The sequence below is a fragment of the Bos javanicus genome, chromosome 11, assembly GCF_032452875.1.
Source record: "Bos javanicus breed banteng chromosome 11, ARS-OSU_banteng_1.0, whole genome shotgun sequence".
Lineage (NCBI taxonomy): Eukaryota > Metazoa > Chordata > Mammalia > Artiodactyla > Bovidae > Bos > Bos javanicus.
This window is the reverse complement of record NC_083878.1, coordinates 102,435,642-102,455,489: the sequence shown is the minus strand read 5'-3', so window position 1 is coordinate 102,455,489 and position 19,848 is coordinate 102,435,642. Positions and strand designations below refer to the sequence as shown.

General features: G+C 49.8%; 1 protein-coding gene across 1 annotated transcript in view; it reads left to right on the top strand.

Moving 5' to 3' along the window:
- The window catches only part of DDX31 (DEAD-box helicase 31), a 73,493-nt gene that overhangs the window by 36,497 nt on the left and 17,148 nt on the right, over positions 1-19,848 (top strand). Inside the window, exons 16-19 of the mRNA XM_061433959.1 lie at positions 290-429; positions 4,440-4,521; positions 11,057-11,168; positions 17,003-17,171. Coding sequence (XP_061289943.1) covers positions 290-429; positions 4,440-4,521; positions 11,057-11,168; positions 17,003-17,171 — 503 coding nt within the window. The remainder of the gene's footprint in view (positions 1-289; positions 430-4,439; positions 4,522-11,056; positions 11,169-17,002; positions 17,172-19,848) is intronic.

The following is a 19,848-nucleotide window of genomic DNA, read 5'->3' as shown; positions in this document are numbered from 1 at the left end:
CGAGGAGACCTGTGGAGAAGTGAAATTAAAAAGGAGATATTGGGACGGGAAGATGTCTCGTTTATCTGAAACTTGGCCACTGTTCCTGTTGGCGTGTTGGAGCCTTGTTATTTCCAATGAAGCCGGGAGTTTCAGGGTTGAGTGACTTCTCCTTGTGATGGTGGTGGGGTAACCATAGCACCAGGATTTAATTCTTGGGATACCTGGAGGCAGGTGAGGGGTATTGCACTTCCAATTAATGGCAATCCCTTGATCTGTGAATGCCTTCATTTTCGTGCCCCTCTTTTAGTACAACGCTCCGTCTTCACCTGCCGAATACATCCACCGGATTGGGAGAACGGCCCGGATTGGCTGCCATGGGAGCAGCCTGCTCGTCTTGGCTCCTTCGGAGGCAGAATATGTCAACTCGTTGGCTTCTCACAAAATCAAGTGAGTCAGAAACCTGAACGGGGTTTCCGCTGATCTCTCCTAATTAACTTTCTGTCGCTTCTTACAGTGGCTGGGCCTTGTAAGCTGACGAAGAGCCATTAACCCTTGTGATCCCTCAATGAGTCCCAGGATAGCCAGTGGCAAAGACTAAAACCCTTCGTGCCGCCAGCACATGACAGCTCTCCCCGCGTTGCCGCTCCGAGTCAGGGAATGAGCGGTTGCACTCCGTCTCTCTTTCAGGGAGAGGTCTGCACTCCATCGCTCTTGCTGTGAAGTGAGTGTGCACCACCCTCCCAGCCAGCTCCCCGAGGTCTCTTATAGTCACTGAGTTTTGTCTCCTGCAGTTCATTAACGTTTTGGACTTTAGAGGTGATTTATCTGTGAGAAAAATGATGCTTTGGACTCATCACTTTCCCTCCTCCTGGAAAGTGTGCCAAGAGAGGAAACCGTTCCGAGCGGGTGAATTATTGTACACCCCACATTTGGGGGCAAGGGCGCCCAGTCAGATGGCAGTGTCTCACATCCCCCAGCGTGAAGCCCCAGTCCCCCTCCCTCCGCCTGGGTTGGGGACCCCATGGGGCTCGGCAGCTTGGAACCTGGGCCGGGGGCTTCCATCCAACCCCGATCTTCCTGAGCAAGGACAAAGATGGAGGGCAGCAGCTCAAGCTGGCCAGGCGATCCTGATGAAAGCAGGAAGTGTTGACCTGGGCCCTAGAGACGAGGTGGTTTTGTCACGTTTTCTGTAAAATCTCCAGCACCTGGAGTAATAGGCCCTCAAAATGGGCTTCAAAACGCATGTGTGAAAAACTCACACTCATCTACTTAGGTTCATGCATTTCCTCTGCTCAAAGCACAGTGATGCCAAGAGCATGTTTGGAGCACAGGTTGGCAGCCCAGTGCACGCTGGGCACGAGAGTGGCCGGCCGCTGTGACGTCATGCGGTGATTCGGTGCACAGCGTAGCTCACTGGAGGGTCGTGTTCCTGGGTGGCTTCCTCGCCCAGCCTGTGTTTTACGTAGCAAGGCTTTTCCTCTTGAAGTGCAGGACTGGGAACGCCGTCACCTCGCCATCTGCACTGACGTGCCCTGGCCGCCCTCTTGGACGGGAGAACTGTGCGTGGCTGTCCCCACGGGGAGCACCCCACTCCCCGCCCCGCGTCTCAGCCAACTGCAGCACTCTCAGCACTGTCAAGGTTGCCGGTGTGATGGTTCATGGGGTGCAGCTTCCTCAGAAAACATGCTCCCCACGCCTCAGGACTGGGGAGGCCGGGGCCTGCCCCGATGGGTCCAGGGGGTCACGTCAGGAGAGTCCGAATGAAAGTTTGAGCTTTCCTCTCGGTTCTCTCATCTCTTACTGTCAGGTCAAAGAGTGGTTTTTGTTTATTTCAGAAAGGCACGCGTCTTTTCCCTTGTGAGAAAAGACTACTACTTCTGCTACCCCTGGCTATTTTGTGGGTGAGCTCTCGTCACCCTGAGTGTGATCGGGTCTGCTGCTGTGGTACTGCCGAGCGTTGTTACACGTGCCGGTTTCTGTTCAAGGCAGGGCTGTCTGCGGAGGAAGTGTATGCAGACTGTTTCTTTGACTTCATACAATAAAATTAAATCTAATAAGTCATTCCAAAGTGTGCTGTGGGAAAAGGCAGACTTGAAGATTTTTGAAATCCAAAAGGTACACATCTAAATATCAAAAAAAAAAGGAAGAGGAAGGAGTATGTGCCTATTTGGTGCCTGAGGACCTGAGAGCTAGGCGGTGGGATGCTGGGGTGGCTGGTGAATTACAGGGAAAATTCAGGAAGGCAGGTGGCAGCAAGGGCCATCACAGCAAATTGCCACCCACCTCCACGCCCCCAGCGCCACGGAACTGGCCCTGACAACATACTTCAGCAGAGGGAGCGAGAGACCCGGGCCATGCCGCCTCTGAGTGGATACTCAGAAGTTCGTCTTTGCACCCTTGTGACTTCTTGGTATTTGCCAACTTCTTCACTTTTCCCCACTTCTCCTTTGAACGTTTTTCTAATGAAAGTCACCGTAGGTTTATTAAAACGGGAAAGCTTCCTCGAAATGCGTGTCTCTTAGATCAGGCTTAAGAAAGACAGTTCCTTGAATTTATCCCGCGCTCTCTCTCCAAAGCGAGGTGGGGGTGACTCAGGGCTGTTGATAGAACCATACATAAGCAGAATCGATTTGCTCTGTTCCTCAGAAGTAGTGGTGTCTTAGACAAAGAGGAGGCTCTTTCACACTGTGAACCTCTCCGGGCCAGCCCGGGCTCCTGCTCACCTCGGGTAAACAGTGCTCCACCGCAGCCCACGAGCGGCGCCCGGCTACACGACAGTACTCCCGTATGCCTGAGGAAACTGCCCCTTCCTCTGGCATTGTGGTTCTCTGTATCCCTGGTGGTGAACAACGCTGTACCTGCCTTCTTTCTCCTCACTTCAGGATCTGACCCCAAGTTTTTACATTGCTTTTCCTTTTGTTTTCTTCCTCTTCTTTTTTTTTTTTTAATAGAGGCAAGGCAGCTGGACAAAGGGAAAGACAGGACTGGGCTCCGGTTTTTACTTTGCTCCAGCTTTCCAGGCATGAATAAGAGGCAAATTCAATAGCCATAACATTTTTCTCCCACGTGAAAAAATAGATTTTCCAGGAAACTATGAACAGTTTCCCCAGCTCCTACCCTCTCTGCATGTACCTCGCCTTCTCGGGTTGAGTCTTAACTGCCGTGAAAAGATTTCCTGATTCTGGCAGCCGAGAAGGAGTGGTGCGGGCTGGGGACTGAGGGCGTTTTGGGGAAGCGGTGACACAGCGCAGGTACATCGCTGTCAGAGACGTGACGTATTCATTCATAGCTTTGTCAGAGTCACCTTTTGGAGGGAGTGGGGGTTGTCTTCTCTCTCAGAAGAGGTTGCCATTCACATTCTAATTTGCTGTTAAATTTTGAAAAAAAAAACAAAACATACAAGAAAAGCATTTTTCCTTTTTTGGCTGCGCTGAGTCATTGTGGCACGCAGGCTTTTCTCTGCGCCTCACAGGGTCTTCTTTAGTTGTGGCCCCAGGGCTGAATTGCCCCGTGGCATGTCGGATCTTAGTTCCTTGACCAGGGATCGAACCCACGCCCCCTGCATCGGAGGGAGGCGGATTCTTGACCACTGGACCACCAGGGAAGCCCCGAAAGTCATTTATCTTTTTAGAATCTGTTTTCCTGCCCTAGAACTCTTCCTTCCCTCTCCCTTCTTCCCTGGGAAGTCTGTTCTCCTTGTCTCTGCCTCAGGACTCTGCTCTGTGCCCTTCTTCAGGACAGAGGCTGGGGCCTTCCAGAGCCAAGGGGGACAGTGTGCTGTCCAGACTCCCCCAAGAGGCTGCTTGCAGCATCTCATCCTGGCTCCTCGTGGCTCCCATTCACAGTGAAGCCTGAGTTCTGGTTTCAGCTGTTAGCCCATAACTCTATACATTTGCCAGAGGTCATTTGGTTCTCACCCTTGAGTAATTCAGGGATGACAGTCAGGAAGGTCCCTCGGGGTAGATTAGGACAGAGTTCTGGCGCTGTCAGCGGGAGACATTGGCCACCTGTTCACTTTCAGGCGTTTGTTTACCCGACTAAGGGTCTTCAGCCACCTCCTTTATCGAAAGGGACTGTCGGAAATGTTTTTTTGGCTTGTTGCCTTCTGCTCAAGTCCAGGTAATATGTCAATAAGCAGGCCTCTGTAGTTTTCCAGATTTATTAAGAAATAATGATGTGATCCCCATAAAAGAGATTCTAAACGTAGCCTATGTACATGTATCCGGGAGGATGAGAATTGGTGGTAATGTCACCCTTCTGTCCCTCTAATGTCATAGAGTCCCCTTCCTTCCGAATTCCTGAAAGGTTAGGAAAACATTCCCTTTCCTGTGACCAAGTGTCACTTCTCCTTTATATCTGGTTAGCCAGAAGAGAGGCCAATATTATGCATCACAGTTGATAGAATAATGTTTCTGGAAGAATAAAAAGCTTACCTCTATATGTCCTTCTTTTTACAGCGTTTCTGAGGTGAAGATGGAAGACATTTTGTCTGTTCTGACAAAGGATGATTGTTTTAAAGGGAGACGAGGGGGAGGCCAGGTGAGTTTCATTGTTGACTGTGCTTGCTGCTCACAGACGTGACTCATCTCCTGGTGTGGGGAGGCAGCGACTCTGAGTACTGGGCACTCCCTACCACTGGCGAGTAAAGTGTGTGTTTTCGGGACCATAACATTAGACGAGGCCACATCTTGCTGGCGTTTCTCTCTCTTTGCTTCTGGATGCATTTGCTGGCCCATCCAGTTAATGGGCCCCCGTCCGCCCTGGGTGTCTGCCAGACGGCAGCAGTCTCCCCAAAAGGAGGGCTCGTCCCTGGCCAGAAAGGTTCTGGAGGCAGCAGCGCTCCATGCTCAGCCCTGGTGGTCCCCCTCCAGCTTACCCACACGGACACCTGGCCTGCCCCATCCACCCAGGACCGCGTGGAAAAGCAAATGTCTCAGAACCTCCTTTCAGACACACTTAGTTCATCCATTTTCTAACGTGTGCTATACGCAGAGGAAGAGTAAAGTTGAGGTCATTAGCAAGAAGAATTTTTATCATCTGAGCACTTCCATATGGAGATCCTGAGCAGCACAGGCCTCCCCGGACAGCCTTTCCTGCTTCTTTCTGAGGCCTCCCCCTGCTCGAAAGCACTTCCACTCCCCTCTACCACGTTACTAGGTCTACCACCTAGACTTGTGTGTGTGTATCTGTGTGTGTGTAGTGTTGCTCTGTATAATTTTGTCCATGAAATTTTAATATTTGGATATTTTTGCATCTCTACCCCGATGCCTGTGGATAGACTGGAAAATCGGAGCCAAATAGGTGAAGTTTAAGAGTCTCTTTTGTGCGTTAGTACATGTATTTATTTGGATCAGTATTCTCTCCGAGGCAAGGAGTCCGTTTGCCTGACCCCGATTTAAGTTGTCCTGTTCCAGAGAGAACCTGCAGAAGTGCACTAAGGAGAGGAGAGGAGCAGATGTCTGTTGCCCAGCGTGTGTTCTGGGCCTGGCTCTGTGCTGATGAGCTCTTCCCACACTTGGTCCCGTCTTAGCCTCTTAGCAGCCCACAAGGCGGGTGTTACTCTCCCACTTCATAGATGAGAAAACTGAGGCTTAGAGAGCTGAAGGAATATCCTTGAGGGTGCACTGATAATTGTGGGTCCTTCTGGTGTGAAAGCAGGCCACCTGTCCTTCACGGGATACCAGCAAGCCTCCATTCAGTATTAATTAGGCAAGTAAATGAAACTAAAATGCTTTCTAGATTGGGTAACGTTAGCTGTTTTCATGGCTTCCCTGGTGGTTCATTGGGTAAAGAATCCACCTGCGAATGCAGGAGACTGCAGATTCAATCCCTGGGTTGGGAAGCGCCCCTGAGAAGGCAGTGGCAACCCATTCCAGTATTCTTGCCTGGAGAATTCCATAGACAGAGGAGCCTGGTAGGCTACTGTCCATGGGGTCACAAAGAGTTGGACATGACTGAGCAACTAAGCAGCTGTGTTCATAGAGGTGAAATTTGGGCAGTAAATGGTACCACAGCAACAATCCCCATGAACAAGAAAAGCTATTAAGGACTTGGTTAATCAACCTGTTACATTAAGTGATATTTCACTGCAGAGGGTCTGGCCCCCCCAGGCCTTCAGGCCATCCCATAATAATAGACTGTTGTCGTGGGAACTGGCTGGAAACTATAGAGACTCATGGGTCTTGGCACACTTCTCTGTTCTTCAGAAACTACTGCAAATTCTAGTTAGGGGGCAGGGTTTATTTTCTGTTTTTCCAGATGTTTCCACAGCTGTGTAATTACAGCCCCAGGACAGCTCTGTGGGCTGAGCAGGGGCACCCGGGGAGCTGTCTGAGGATGGGATAGCCCAGTGGTCAGGAGCACGGCCTTTGGGCCTGAATCCTCATCTTACCAGCTGTGTGGCTTCGGGCCAGGACTAGACCTTAGGGTCAGTTTCTTCCTGTGTACAACTGAGATAATTTTAGTTTTCTTCTCAGAAGGAGAGTGAAGAATTGAGCGAAAAATAACCCAAGAGTTCCAACACAGGGACTGAAGTGTATTTATTATTATTATTATATCACATCAGTTAGCAGCACAAGCATATATGGAATTGAAGCTCAGACTCATTGACACGAAGCCCAGTGCCTTTTTTTTGCAGTTTCACACTAAGTGGAAAATTAGCACTTGGCTTCCCTGGTGGCTCTGACGATAAAGAATCTGCCTGCAATGTGGGAGACCTGGGTTCTGTCCCTGTTTGGGGACGACCCCCTGGAGAAGGGAATGGCTACCCATTCCAGTATTCTTACCTGGAGAATTCCATGAACAGAGAAACCTGGCAGGCTACAGTCCATGGGGTCATAAAGAGTCAGACATGACTGAGCGACTTTCACTTTGACCGTTCTCCGGAATGAAGAGCAAGCAGCAAAATTAGTGAAGGAGATAGTGAAGGTTTCAATAACCTTGTCTTCACTTACACTGTTGCCAGGACTGGCTCTGGTTTCAGTATTTATCCCCTAAGCACAACCCAGTTCTGTCCCGGGTGCTGATGGTCCTGTGTCTCCGAGTATCTCTGGGGAGGCTGTGGACGGGCACAGGGCGCCTCCTGTAGGACTCTTCCCCAGAGCAAGAGAACCTTCCTCTGCTCTCTCGGAAACAAGCCATTCTGTAAACATCCGCCCTGTGGCTGGCGGCCCTAGTTCCTCTCCCTAAGCCTTTTCTGTGGCTCGAGACCAGCCTGGAAGGCTAGCTGGGGCTTGAGGAGCCCTCCTGAGATGGTGGGTGGGAGGCGGGGCCCAGAGTCCGACAGGCTCGGACCCGAGTCCTGGCTTCACAGTCAGTCATTCTGCAACCTGGGGCAGATCCTCCCCAGCCTGGGTTTCCCCCCTGGAGAAGGAGGACGTCTCTAGTACCTGTCCTGTCAGGCCGCTGTGAGGTTTAAATAAAACAACACACGGAGCACTGTGGGTCATGTGAGCTCACCTCCGCCCTGAACTGCTGCCTTGATGGACATGATGTTTCGATATTTTTACGGTCTGGTGATCTTTGAAAGAGAAAAAGTGCTAAGTAAGGCCAGGCTTCTACCACGCCAAAATAACTAACTGGTTAACTTAGAAAACTCAACTAGTCATGCCAGGTTCTAGATGTCACATCCATCAGCACCACCTGTTTGCCCAAATTTACCTTTCATTCACAGGACAAAGCAAAACAAAAACTCAGTTGACTGCATTACTGATTATTATGTAGGTTACTGCCTTCAAGAGTGTATTATGTGCGTGAATCCTATGAATGGTAAAGAGAATAAAGTGAATGCTGGACACAACTTTTGATTCTGTTTTGCCTGAAAGATGCAGTGCCCTAATTGGCATCTTTGATGTGGGCAGTTCTTGCTGGCGTACCAGCCAGTGCCTGGCACACAAAGGTGGGTGCGGTGGCTGGGCCTTCATGCTGAGCCAGGTGCCTCATCATGAAGCCCATCCTCACCCAGCTTGGTTGAAGGCCATTGTAAATGTCCCTCTGGCACATACATTTTAGGGCTTCCGTGAACAGAAAGCAAGCGAGTGAAGCATCTGTAAAATGTATATTTCATATTTAGGTATATAAAATATATATAGCTGCGTCTGGGCGTGCGAATGTTCACCCACCTACAAAGAGAATAAATTTGATCTTTCAACTTGACTGGGAAGTGCTCAGAAGGTTCTAGGGACTGTGGAGGTAAAATTCAGCTTGGCAGTACAGTGATTAAAACAAAATCCTTCCATTTAGTTTAAAAATACCTTAGAAGTTGGCAATGTCAAAACACATGCTTCAGATAAAAAAAAGTCTCCCACCCCAGCTGCTCCCACCTAAAACTTTTTACAACAAAAATAACCCCGCCCAGCTGTCTTGTACTCATCTGTTGACTCTTGATAGGCATGAATTTCCATCTCCACATTATAAACACACACCCAAACATATTCTTCCTAAAAGTTTTTTTTGTCCAATGAGATACACCTATAAGCTCATCCTAACAGAAAGCTCCTTGGCATCATGAAAGATTAAAATAAGATCACTAGCCATCATCTAGTTTTTGTGGATTGTCTGTTCTTCCCAAGACCAGAAAGTCTCTACAGACACAGAGCACTGAGTGTGTCTAGACCTTTGGAAATGTTTTTTTCCTAAACCACCCACCGTCTGCTAGTTGCGAGCTGCTTCATTAAGCAGGACTAAGTCTGTGTCTTTGAGGGTTGGGGGGGCCGGTCCTCGGAGATGTGCCCTCTGGGGTCTCACCCCCTCATTATGGGAGCTTCTTCCCTGTCTGGGGCTGAGCCGGTGCTGCCTGACTCTGCCCCTTCTGTCTTCAGTTTAAATTTAGACTGTCCTCCCCAGAAGACAACGGAAAAATACCTCGTTCATTCTCAAGAGGGGCAATTTTACAATAAAGTATTTCTGGAAGTGGCAAGGGGCGGGGGGGACTAAGACCTGCTTTCTCTTCAGTGTATGATGTTTCCTGCCATTAACTTTTTCTTATATTCTACTAAAACTGACCTCATCATTTCAAATGTGCGAACCTAGTTTTATTGCCTTTTTTCTACGTATTTTACTGGTATACACACATTATATATATGTGTATATGTAATTTTTTTTTTTTTTGGTTGGGAAGAAAAGATGCCTCATTTTGAAACCTAAAGGGGGGAATAAGAAAAGCCCTTTGTAATATATTGCCATATTATCACTAAATCCCCTGACAGTTGTGACACAGAAGCAAGTCACCTGTCACTTAAGCTTGAGGTCTCTTTAATTTTCTCCTGGAATTCGCACCAGGCTGTCTTTAATTTGAGGCCTTTATTGGAATTCTGAAACCTCTCTGCCTCCCTGGCTCTCAGATCTATTCTGAGAGCTGTTACAGAATGTATACAATAACCAACAGAGGGATTGGAGAGGGCTGGAGCTCTGTTTATTTAACACTCTGGAGGGATTTTTGTGCTTATTCGGTCCTGGCTGCCCGGCTTTCAATATCGCTTTGACAACCATTCTGCCCTTCTCATTAATTTTAAACAGTTAAAACACAGGAAAAAGAGGAAAAAGTTTTCATTATTAAAGTGCTTTACTTTTTAATAACAGAGGATTCTGTCCGCCAGGGGAAAGGGCATCCTTGCTAATTTCACATTCATATTGAAAAAAAAGCGCAAGGAAGGTGACAGTCTCGTTGCTGAGGTGGCTTAACGAAAGGAGGACAGCAAGAAAGAAGTTTGCATTTCACATCAGTTAAGAGGGTAAAAAAATCCTTGTTAATGACAACAGCAAATGTCCACTTTCGTAACACAGCTCCTGAGTGACTTTTCTCTTGACATTTGAGTGGATAAAACCCTTAGGGGGACCATGTACCGTGAAATCAGCTAGACTGTCATCAACCAAACAGATAGCAGGAATGATTTGACTAAACTAAAAACATTTTCAGGTTGTTAAGTCTCTATTAATACAGAGACAAACTCTGCCCCCAAGAAGGAGGCTTTTTCTCCCCCCGCCCCACCCTTTAGTCTTCCTCCAGCAGCTTTAACCGTGAAAGATGCCAGGGTGCCTGCGAGAGGCGCGGTCACCAGACCCCGGAGCACGCCCCCTGTCCTCTATGGGAGTTAAAAGGAACATGAACTGGGCCTCATGCAGGTTTTCTCCTGGTGACCCACATCGGGTGTGGCGGGTGAGGAGGGCTGGAGCTTCATTAGCACCATCCAAAGGATCAACACCTCTGGGAAGGCGGATTAGCCAAGTTTGGGTTCTGTTGATTCTCAGTTTCATATTCAGGAGACAGCGTTCGTGTCAAGATATGACACATAAGCCACGTGTTTTCGGGGGGATGTAAAGAAAGGAAATCTTTTCTCTGGGGTTGCTAAAGGCTGAAAAGAAATGAAGTTTTGGTTTTATTCACATTTTCCACCTGTAGGGTCTTTTGTGCATACAAATACGACTTCTTACAGAGGGACGGTTGGCTGCAGAGATCCATGGCGGTGGCCTCGCATGGTTGGCTGGAGCAGCCCAGTCCTCCGTGGGTTCCTGGGCACAGGGCTCTGGGCTGCAAGAATGTTTCTGGAACCCTGAGAGTCTGGACCTCTCAGGAGTGAGGACATGTGCTCTGTGATTCAGGGACAGACCATGTTGTGGGCAGGTGGCTGTGGGTTGCTCTTGGATAGGAATGTCCAGGGCTCCACCGATGAATACCAGGCAGGGAGCAGATTGAAAGCCTAAGTGGGACATACAAGGTTCCTCTGAAAACCGCTTCTGTCCCATCATGTTTTAAAGGCCTGAATTGGACTTCGAAAATTCCAAAGTGTCTCCCATAGACTTTCACTTTGAACACGCGTGATAAGAGGCCAGGAAGAAAAGTAAACAAGTAAATAAATAAGAGACCCGACCTGCTCCCTCACAAAGCCATCCTCATCTTTGCTTGACTTTAACATCTTTATCACTCCCTTTTCTTCCCTAGTAATATTGAAAGGATTACCCTTGGTGGCCCCTTGGTGGTTACTGTGTGATTTTACTGTTATTAAATCTATTATAAACCGCTTCATTATTCCTGACTCTGACTGTCTGTCCTCTAATCCTTCCGTCACCTTCCCAGAAATCCCGCGCCGCTGGCCCCCAGGAAATCCGGGAACGAGCCACGGTCTTGCAGACGCTGTTTGAAGATTACGTGCACTCCAGTGAGGAGACGGTCTCCGGGGCCAAGAAAGGTTGGTCAATTTCTTGGGTGGTTGTAGATGGATAACCCGACTGGGCATTGTCCCACCTCAACCCACATGCCCCCTGACAGGTTGGGAGGCCAACCAGGCAGCTCTGCTCACCAGCAAAAGCCTTCAGTCTCCCTAATTCTGCAGGGATTGGAAGCAGGCACTGAAGGCTTTAAAGTGATATTAAATGTTAATTTCATCCATCCTCGCGTTTTGCACAAATGAGGCTTTATCTTGGCTTATGTCAGGTCTATAGAGCTGTGACCCAGCAACTTAGGTCTCCGAAACCCATTTTCCTCTTTCTTTGAAAACTGGATAGACGAGATACGGCACGTCGGTAGGAGTTGTAGAGATGGAAATCAGAGATGAAGGCAAGGTCTGGAAATGTTAGACCAAAGCAGTTCCTACTTGAAAATACAAAGAAAAACTAGAAAGCAGTGCTGAGGAAGGGCCGCAGACCATGAGCCCAGCTCATGGGAAGTTTATGGAAGGGTCAGGTATTAACTCAGTATTTATAGCCTTTGTAGCGTGAATCAGCCCCAGGCGTTAGGTGTGGGCTCAGTAGCTCACTCTGAGCCCGAACAGAGCGCAGGGGAGGGGAGCTCAGAACAGCCCCATGTCTTCCATGCTGGAATGTGAGTGTCTTGGCTACTGACTGTCCCATGTTTGCTGATGAGACTCACCCCCGCTACGGGGAGATCCACAGTGACCCATGATTTGGAGAAGAATGCCGGGCTGGCTTACCAAGAGATAAACACTACAGCCTGTTGTTTTCTTCTTTCTATGAACTGAAACTTTTTAAAAAATTCCTTTAATATTTATTGAATTGGGCACCATTCCCGGTGCTTGGGACACACCAGGGATCAAAAGAAACAAAAATTGTCACCTTTGTAACATTCTAGTGGGGAAGCAGACAGTGAAAGTAATAAACATAATAAATGAATTACACATACATTAGATAGAGAGTCTCGGGACTCCCCTGGTGGTCCAGTGGCTAAGACTCCGAGCTCCCAGTGCAGGGGACCTGGGTTCCATCTCTGGTCAGGAACTAATTCCCACGTGCTGCAGCTAAGAGTTCTCATGCCACAGCTTAAGATTCCGTGTGCCGCAAGTAAGACTTGGCAAAGCCAGATAATTAGCTAGTTTAATTCAGTAGTCCAGTGAAAGGTGATGAGAGTGATAGAGGGAACAGAGCAGATGAGGGAGATGGAGGGCTAAGGGCAGAGTGAGCCATGTTGGGATGGTTGCCAAGCGAGTGAAACCCTGAAGAGGGGCCGTCCTGGGGCTCTGACTGAGGGCATCCAGGCAGGCGCCATGTGCAGTGTGCCCAGAAGGAGGCGAGGGGCAGCAGAGGCAGGGCGTGGAGGCGTCCAGGGCACCCAGCTACCCCGAGCGAAAGGGGAGCCAGCGGAGGCCTTGGGGCAGGGAGGTGGTCTGGCGGCTGAGAAGGTCACATGCGGCTGGGTGAGAACAGACCGGGGTAAAGGTGAAGGTCAGGAGACGGGCTCCCAGGCAGTTATGGTAATCAGAAAACCAGTTAAGTCTGGTTTCTAATAATATGTTCACGTGTCTCCCTGCAGTGAATTCAGCAACTCCTAAGGCTCTTCCTGAGAACCTGCCTTTGGAGAAGTACTAGAACATTCTCTCATGGAGAACAGAATGTCTCGGGGAGAGTTTGGGCACATGTTGAAAGTTAGACGAACTCAACTTGCTGTGGGATACCTGACCAAATGTTGGCCACAGGGTTGATACCAGAGTTGGAGTGAAGAGGAAGAAAGCAAAGCCACACCAGCACTATATTGCTGGCGTCAGAGGTGCTTTGGATATCCTAGTGAGCCCACAACTGTTTCAGCGTGTCTGGGTCATCAGGGTAAAAGTGACAGTAAATAGTCCTTAGAGAATATGGTTTTGGGTTGTCTCTTCATCGTTACCGTTGAACTTACTAACACCAAGAGGCTGGCAGGGTTACTTGTCTTCTTTTCAAAGGATGTTGGAGTGGGGCCACTCCCAATGTTTACGGCCTAAGAAGGAAATAAACACATTACCTTTTAAGGGAACTGCCTGTAGAACATCTTGGTCACCCCACAGCAGGCGTTAGGTTCTCTGCTCTTCTCTCCTCTTAGGATTGAATTCTGGAGGTTTGAGGAGAGGAGACCTGTAATTGCCATACCCCAGGAGCTGATTCTGTCTTTTGCATTTCCTTATCTCCATATGCAAATTCTCTACCCCTGACTCTCCTCCCCTTTAGCCATTTCAGAACCCACCTCATGAATAACTAACAAAAGCAGCTGGGTTTTGCCTTCATGCCAGAAAACTAGCTGAAAACTGGGCCAAGTATGCATTTGTTTCTTTTTGTACTTTCTGACCAAGCTATTGCTAATATCCAGGATTTCATCATGGTCAGTTTCCAGAAGCAGTTAGCCCTTTTCCCCCTCACATCTTGCATCTTGTGAGTAGAGCTTCAAGTGGTAAAAATTGTGGTAATGTAAGTTTGAACTCCAGACTCCTGAACAAAAATTTCAGAAAGCAGAGTCCTTCAGCTGCACGGCACCACTTCCACTTCCTCTTGTGGGTCCTCCCCGAAGAGCAGGGGTTATGTGTTAGGGTTATGCCTGGCTCGGAAGGGATCATCCCTCCCTGTGATTAGAGGGAGGCTGGCTTCTTGGTCAAACACTTTGCCTTTAAGAGAATTGGTGCAAGCCGCCTCTCCCACTACCTTTGGGTGGTTGTCACTGTTAATGTGCTAGACGTGTGCTCCTCTGGGGCAGGACTGGGGTTGGGAGGAGCAAGGATGGGCAGCACCTTCCAGGCTGGAGTTTTGCTCCTTTCTGCCTCCTTGACCCTAAGCATCATCCACAAGATGTTGCTCTTCCTGATCAGATGTCCAAGAATAGATTTGGTTTTATTGCTCAAAAGGACAAAATGTCCTATGTCCTTGGAAGGTATTTTGAAATAGATTTCCCTAAATCCTGTCATCCTTACGGCTCTGAAATGGGGTTCAGTGAGAGCACCAGCTCTGAGTGGCTGGAGCGTCATCCGACTTGCATCCCACAAGTCTCCTTTCATGAAAGGTCTCCTTCCATGACCTCTCCTCTTCCGCCCCATCTCCACCTCACAGCCCCACTTCCTTCCACTGCCAGCATGAGCCACTTCCTGCCCCCTGGAAGTACAACCTGCCTGTCGAGGGAGAGGACTCTTCTGCCATTTCCTGGCAGACCCCTTTCCCCGTAGCTATTTGGTCAGTCAGTTCAGTCTCTCAGTCACGTCCACCTGTTTGTGACCCCATGGACTGCAGCACACCAGGCCTCCCTGTCCATCACCAACTCCCAGAGTTTACTCAGAATCATATCCATTGAGTCGGTGATGCCATCCAACCATCTCATCCTCTGTTGTCCCCTTCTCCTCCTGCCGTCAATCTTTCCCAGCATCAGGGTCTTTTCCAGTGAATCAGTACTTCGCATCAGGTAGCCAAAGTATTGGAGTTTCAGCTTCAATATCAGTCCTTCCAATGAACACCCAGGACTGATCTGCTTAAGGATGGACTGGTTGGATCTCCTTGCAGTCCTAAGGACTCTCAAGAGTCTTCTCCAACACCACAGTTCAGAAGCATCAGTTCTTCGGTGCTCAGCTTTCTTTATAGTCCAACTCTCACATCCATACATGGATGGATTAGCTATTAGTGGAGCACCTATATCTCCCAGGACTAGGCTCTGCAGCCTCAGCTCTCAGGATTGGTGTGGAGAGGAGCAGTCATTCTAATCTGCTCCAGCACAAGGGCAGTGTGAATGAGGAGGCCTGGGCCAGCATTGGGGTAAATGAGGTTTTAAAGGTGCAGACTCTTTGGCGTGTCCTGGTCCCAGCCTGCTCTTTCTGTCTAGAGTAGATGTTGGGGGTTGGGAAGAGGCAGTGTCTCCTGGGTCGTGGTGGTTGTAGCACTTTCCCCTCTGAGGACTTGAATTTGTGTCAGAACCCTCCCAACTGCAGAGACCATTTGAAACATTAAAGATCTTCCTTGAAAAACCTCGTCCCCAGTTATTAAAAAGGGGAGTGAGCACAGATGACAAGAGGGGTGCAGAGGAGTCGCCTTGGTTATTATTTCTCATCGATTGGGAAAAGGAGTTCACTTTGCTCAGTAAATAGAGCTTTGATGGGTTCCCAGGATCCTTCCAGGAGCTGATCTGCTAAAATGACACTTTTTATTACTGTTCATAAACGCCGATCTCCAGGTGCTGCCTGGATATTACGTTTAAGCTGTGGGCAAACTTGCCGGTCCAGTGGCTCAAACAGTGAGGGTGAGGGAGACTGGTGCCTGCTTCCAGCAACTGGGTGGAGAGGGGTGGGGCTACAACTGGGCCAGGAAGGCAGGGACGCTCAGTCGGCGGATGAGAAAGGGCGCTCGTGAGAAAAGGGCAAGATACTTGACTCTCACTGTTGTTGAGAGACATTCCGGGGAAACCAGGGATGGAAGAATGGTTCCTCCAAGGAGCATCAGTGAAGGTGGATCCAGAGTGCCGCCTGCCTGGGAGCCGCCCCTGGCTTCTCTCTGGCCAGTGAGGGGTCCAGGACAGGGGCCTCTCTCTAACTTTAAAACAACCCAGACGTTCCTGGTTAGACTGTCTGGTGAACAGCTCTAAACCCATGGCAATCGATGACTGTTTTGAGAGCTCTTTTAGAAACTACATCCTTTTCTTTCTCCGCTTTAAAATTCTTTTTTCATCTCCTTTTATACACATTCTTTGAATGGGTAAGAAACACTGCATTGGTCAATCCTGGGTGCTTTTGCGTGAATTTGGTTTTAAAATTTCATGAGTCTACGGTGAACTGGTATCAGTGATTCCTGTGCCTGGGGAACTGGAGGTGTGGCTCCTGGTGGAGGCAGGGTTTATAATAATAATAATAACGTGTAGGAATAATGAACATGACCCACAATCAGGATAAAGCCTTATGGACCTTTTGGATTTTATAACATGTTTGTGTTAACTATTCAGAAAACTAAAATGTAATAGAAAATGTGTTCCCAATGTAAAGATCTAATGACTTCATTTTTCATAAGAAAATGGTATGCATCGATCCTGTCTTAGTTTCTTCACGCATTCTCTTGCTCATTCACTCGCACAACAAAAACCTGCTGTGGGACTTCCCCAGAAGTCCAGTGGTTAAGACTCCATGCTTCCAGTGCAAGGGGCATGGGTTTGATTCTTGGTGGGGGCACTGAGATTCCACATGTCACGTGGTGCAGCCGAAAAATAAACATGCTGTCTGCCAGGTACTGTGCTAGCCCCAGGTCTATAATGAAGAAGAAAACAGGGTCCCGCCTTCTAGGCTCATTATAAGCTACACAGTAAAATCTGAGATAATATCAGGTTTATTAAAGTGAAGTTATGTTGGGTTTATTCACTGTGTCCAGTAAGTGTTAGTCGCTCAGTCATACCTGGCTCTTTGCGACCCCATGGACTGCAGCCCACCAGGCTCCTCTGTCCATGAGATTTTCCAGGCAAGGATACTGGAGTAGGTTGCCATTTCCTTCTCCAGAGGTTCTTCCCAACCCAGGGATCGAACCCAGGTCTCCTGCACTGTAGGCAGATTCTTTACTGACTGAGCTACAGGGGAAGCCCGTAGACTTCCCCTGTGGCCGGTAGGCTTATTTATTTATTTTTAGGAATTAAACAAATATGTGAGTGTAGATTTAGGTTGCTCATGTCTGTCACGCCGTCCTGGTTGTGTGTCCGTTGTTGCCTGGCAGGGTGAACTGCACAGGACAGGCCTTAGGCTGGGCAGCAGAGACCTGTCCTGACCCGCCCCCCCCCCCCCCACCCCGCCCCGCTACTGTCTTCCAGCCCTGCAGTCCTTCATCCGGGCCTACGCCACCTACCCCCGGGAGCTGAAGCATATCTTCCACATCCGACTGCTCCACCTCGGGCACATGGCTAAGAGCTTTGGGCTAAGAGATGCCCCTAAAAATCTTTGCGCCTCGGCCATGAAGAAGAAGAAAGCAAACCTGAAAAGGTAAGGTGGACAAGAGGCTGAGGGTCAGGTGGGTGTCGGGGGCTCTGCTTAGATGGGCAGCGGTGTGTGGTGGGCTGCTGTGTGCTCAGGGTAGACTCTGCCAGCTCAGGTTTCTGCGATTCTCTCACCATGCTGAGTGCTTGGATCAACCGGGAAAACGCCTAATCTGAATGCTTTTAAGGCATCTGCAGGAAGTCGGTGATGTCACCTGTTGGGTCCTGAGTGGTGGGGATTATTGGACCTACAAGACAAATTTCTTTGGACCATCTTCACTGCCCATGGGTAGAGTAACTCAGGGCTTGCCAGGGTCAGAGCTCCGGACATGCTGTGGGCTGCAGTCCACCCTGGAAGACTGTGGGGTGTCCATGAAACTCTGTTGAGGCCTCCGGGGGCCCCCAGCACCACATGCTGCTCTCTGTGGTGCTGACATGCAACCTCCCATGGAGAGGCTGCACTGGTGTCATCTCCTTCCTCCCCTCCCACCCCCTCCCCCCAAAAAACACCTTAGGACCTGCCCAGGGGCCCTGGTGAGAGGAGAGCCTATGTGAGGAGGGTTGCCCAGCAGTTGGACGCTGGGCTCTGAGGCCATCTTCACAATTTCAGAAAGCCCTGAGATGATTCCCCTCAACAAAATGCAGTTGTGAGAGCTCTTCTTTCTCTCCTCAGAGATAGGTGTTCTCTCGGTACCAGCTCCAGGCTTTGTGCAAGCTAGAGTATCTTAGATGCCAAGAGCTGCTTTTACGGGGAGTTTGGGTGCATCGTGGTTACTACTTGTGTGATGTGTGGGTGGGAAGGGCTCAGAGAACCCACGAGTGCTCTGGATGGTTATCTTCCAGTGTGTATCCTTCTTTTTGCACGTCAGTTACAAATGCCAGTACCTCCTTGCCCTGCCGCCAAGCACCCATGGGCAGCACCACACTGTCACCTGTTCCCGCACCGTGTCTGTCTTGCACATTCACCAAGAAGTGCTGATCATATGCCAGCCTCACTGGGGCCTGGATTCTCTGCTGTGAAATGGCAGAAGGAGGAGGCCATTGGTCTTGGAGTCGCAGGACTTGGCCTTCAGCTCCAGCTCCAGTTCTGATGTGAGCCTGTGAGCCTCAGACCGTATCTTTGCTTAATGTCTCAGAGCCTTGTTTTCCTCAACCATAAGAGGGAAGAGGAAATCTGTGCTTTTAGCCACTTCACAAGAATCAGAGGCCTGTGACGCGTGTCACTGTGCCTTTTGAAGCATGAAGGGCCATCGAGATGAAACACTGGAGGGCAGAGAGCTGGAGGCCAGGTGAGCTAGGATTTCAGAGCACCCAGCGGGAGCTGTCCAGGGGCTTGGCCCTCATGAAGCTCTTCATGGTGGATAAAAGGTTACCTGATTTTAGTTCCCATTTTGAAATTTTTAAGATGCTTGGTCTTTTCTCTTATACCGACCCCTGTCATATAGGACCACACCCCAGTACTTCTGCAAGGCAGGTGTTTCTCCGCACCCCCTTCTCTGATGCCTGGAGGAGATGGAGACACGTCCAGCTCTGCTTTCTTCCAGGCGGTTTTGAGGTGCAGAGCATTGCCTGCTGCCACACATGGCCTGTCCTGGCCGGGGCTGTGGCCAGAGACCCCTCTGCTGGAGCTGGGTCCTCCCAGAGGGAAAGGGTGCCCCAGCTCCTTCCAGATTTGGGGTGCCTTGAACCAGAGTTAGCCTCCTGCCCTTGGGTTTGGGGTAGCTGACGTCTGTACGTGGTAACTGACTTTTAAGAATGTGACAAAACCCTGAGGCTCACAGTCAGATCTGGAGTGACTGCCTAGTGGTCTGGAAGCCTGACCGTCGTGTCACCGTCTCTAAAATGCTGACACTTGAAGAGGTAAGAATCGGGCTGCCAGGTGATGACTGGTAAGAGACTTGTATCATGTATCCCACTTCCTGCAGGTCAGTGTGACCCCAGCAGTTCACTGTTGCGGCCGAGGTGCCTCCTCTGCCGGGGTGTGCCGACCTCGCTCCGGGAGCACAGGGCGGGGGGCCGGGGCTCGGCGCTGGCATTGTCCTCACCTTGCGAAGCCACCAGGGAGCGCGCCAGCCGCTGCCTCCCGCCCCCGCTGACCCGCGCTGGCAGATGGGCACCAGGACGAGTGTCCCCCTGTGAGCAGGGGATTTAACAGGGCTTTATTTAGGGAAGAATGGGCTGATTAGCCGATAAAGAGCATGTAAGATGGTATGGGGCAGCCTTTGATGTCTGGCTGGCGCAGCAGGGAGCCAGGCGCTGAGTGACAGCAGTGTGTCACAGGATTACTCCGCCCGGGACAATGCCGCGCTCTCTTCCTGCCATGTCGCTGCCCTGTTACAGCCACTTGCCCGTTGTTATGCCCGTCTTTTGAAGGCATTTCTTCCCTCACTCCTTGCACCCTCCCGCCCCACCCCTGCCTCGCCAAGGCAGACGGGCCCTCAAGGATACAGTAAGGTACTTTTTCTTATTGGGGCGGGGGGAATCTTGTTGCTCCTGGAGGAAGAATGGCCGGGCAGCTAATCTGCTCATGGACCGTGTCATCGTGGCCAGGGAGGCGGCAGAGAGACCTGACAAATTCTCCACACCTCAGGCAGCGCTCGAGCCAGTGCCAGTTGCTGCTCTTTGAGGACGGGAAAGAAAAGTCCATTAAACCCCGCACGAGTGTGGAGAGTTATGCCATGGCC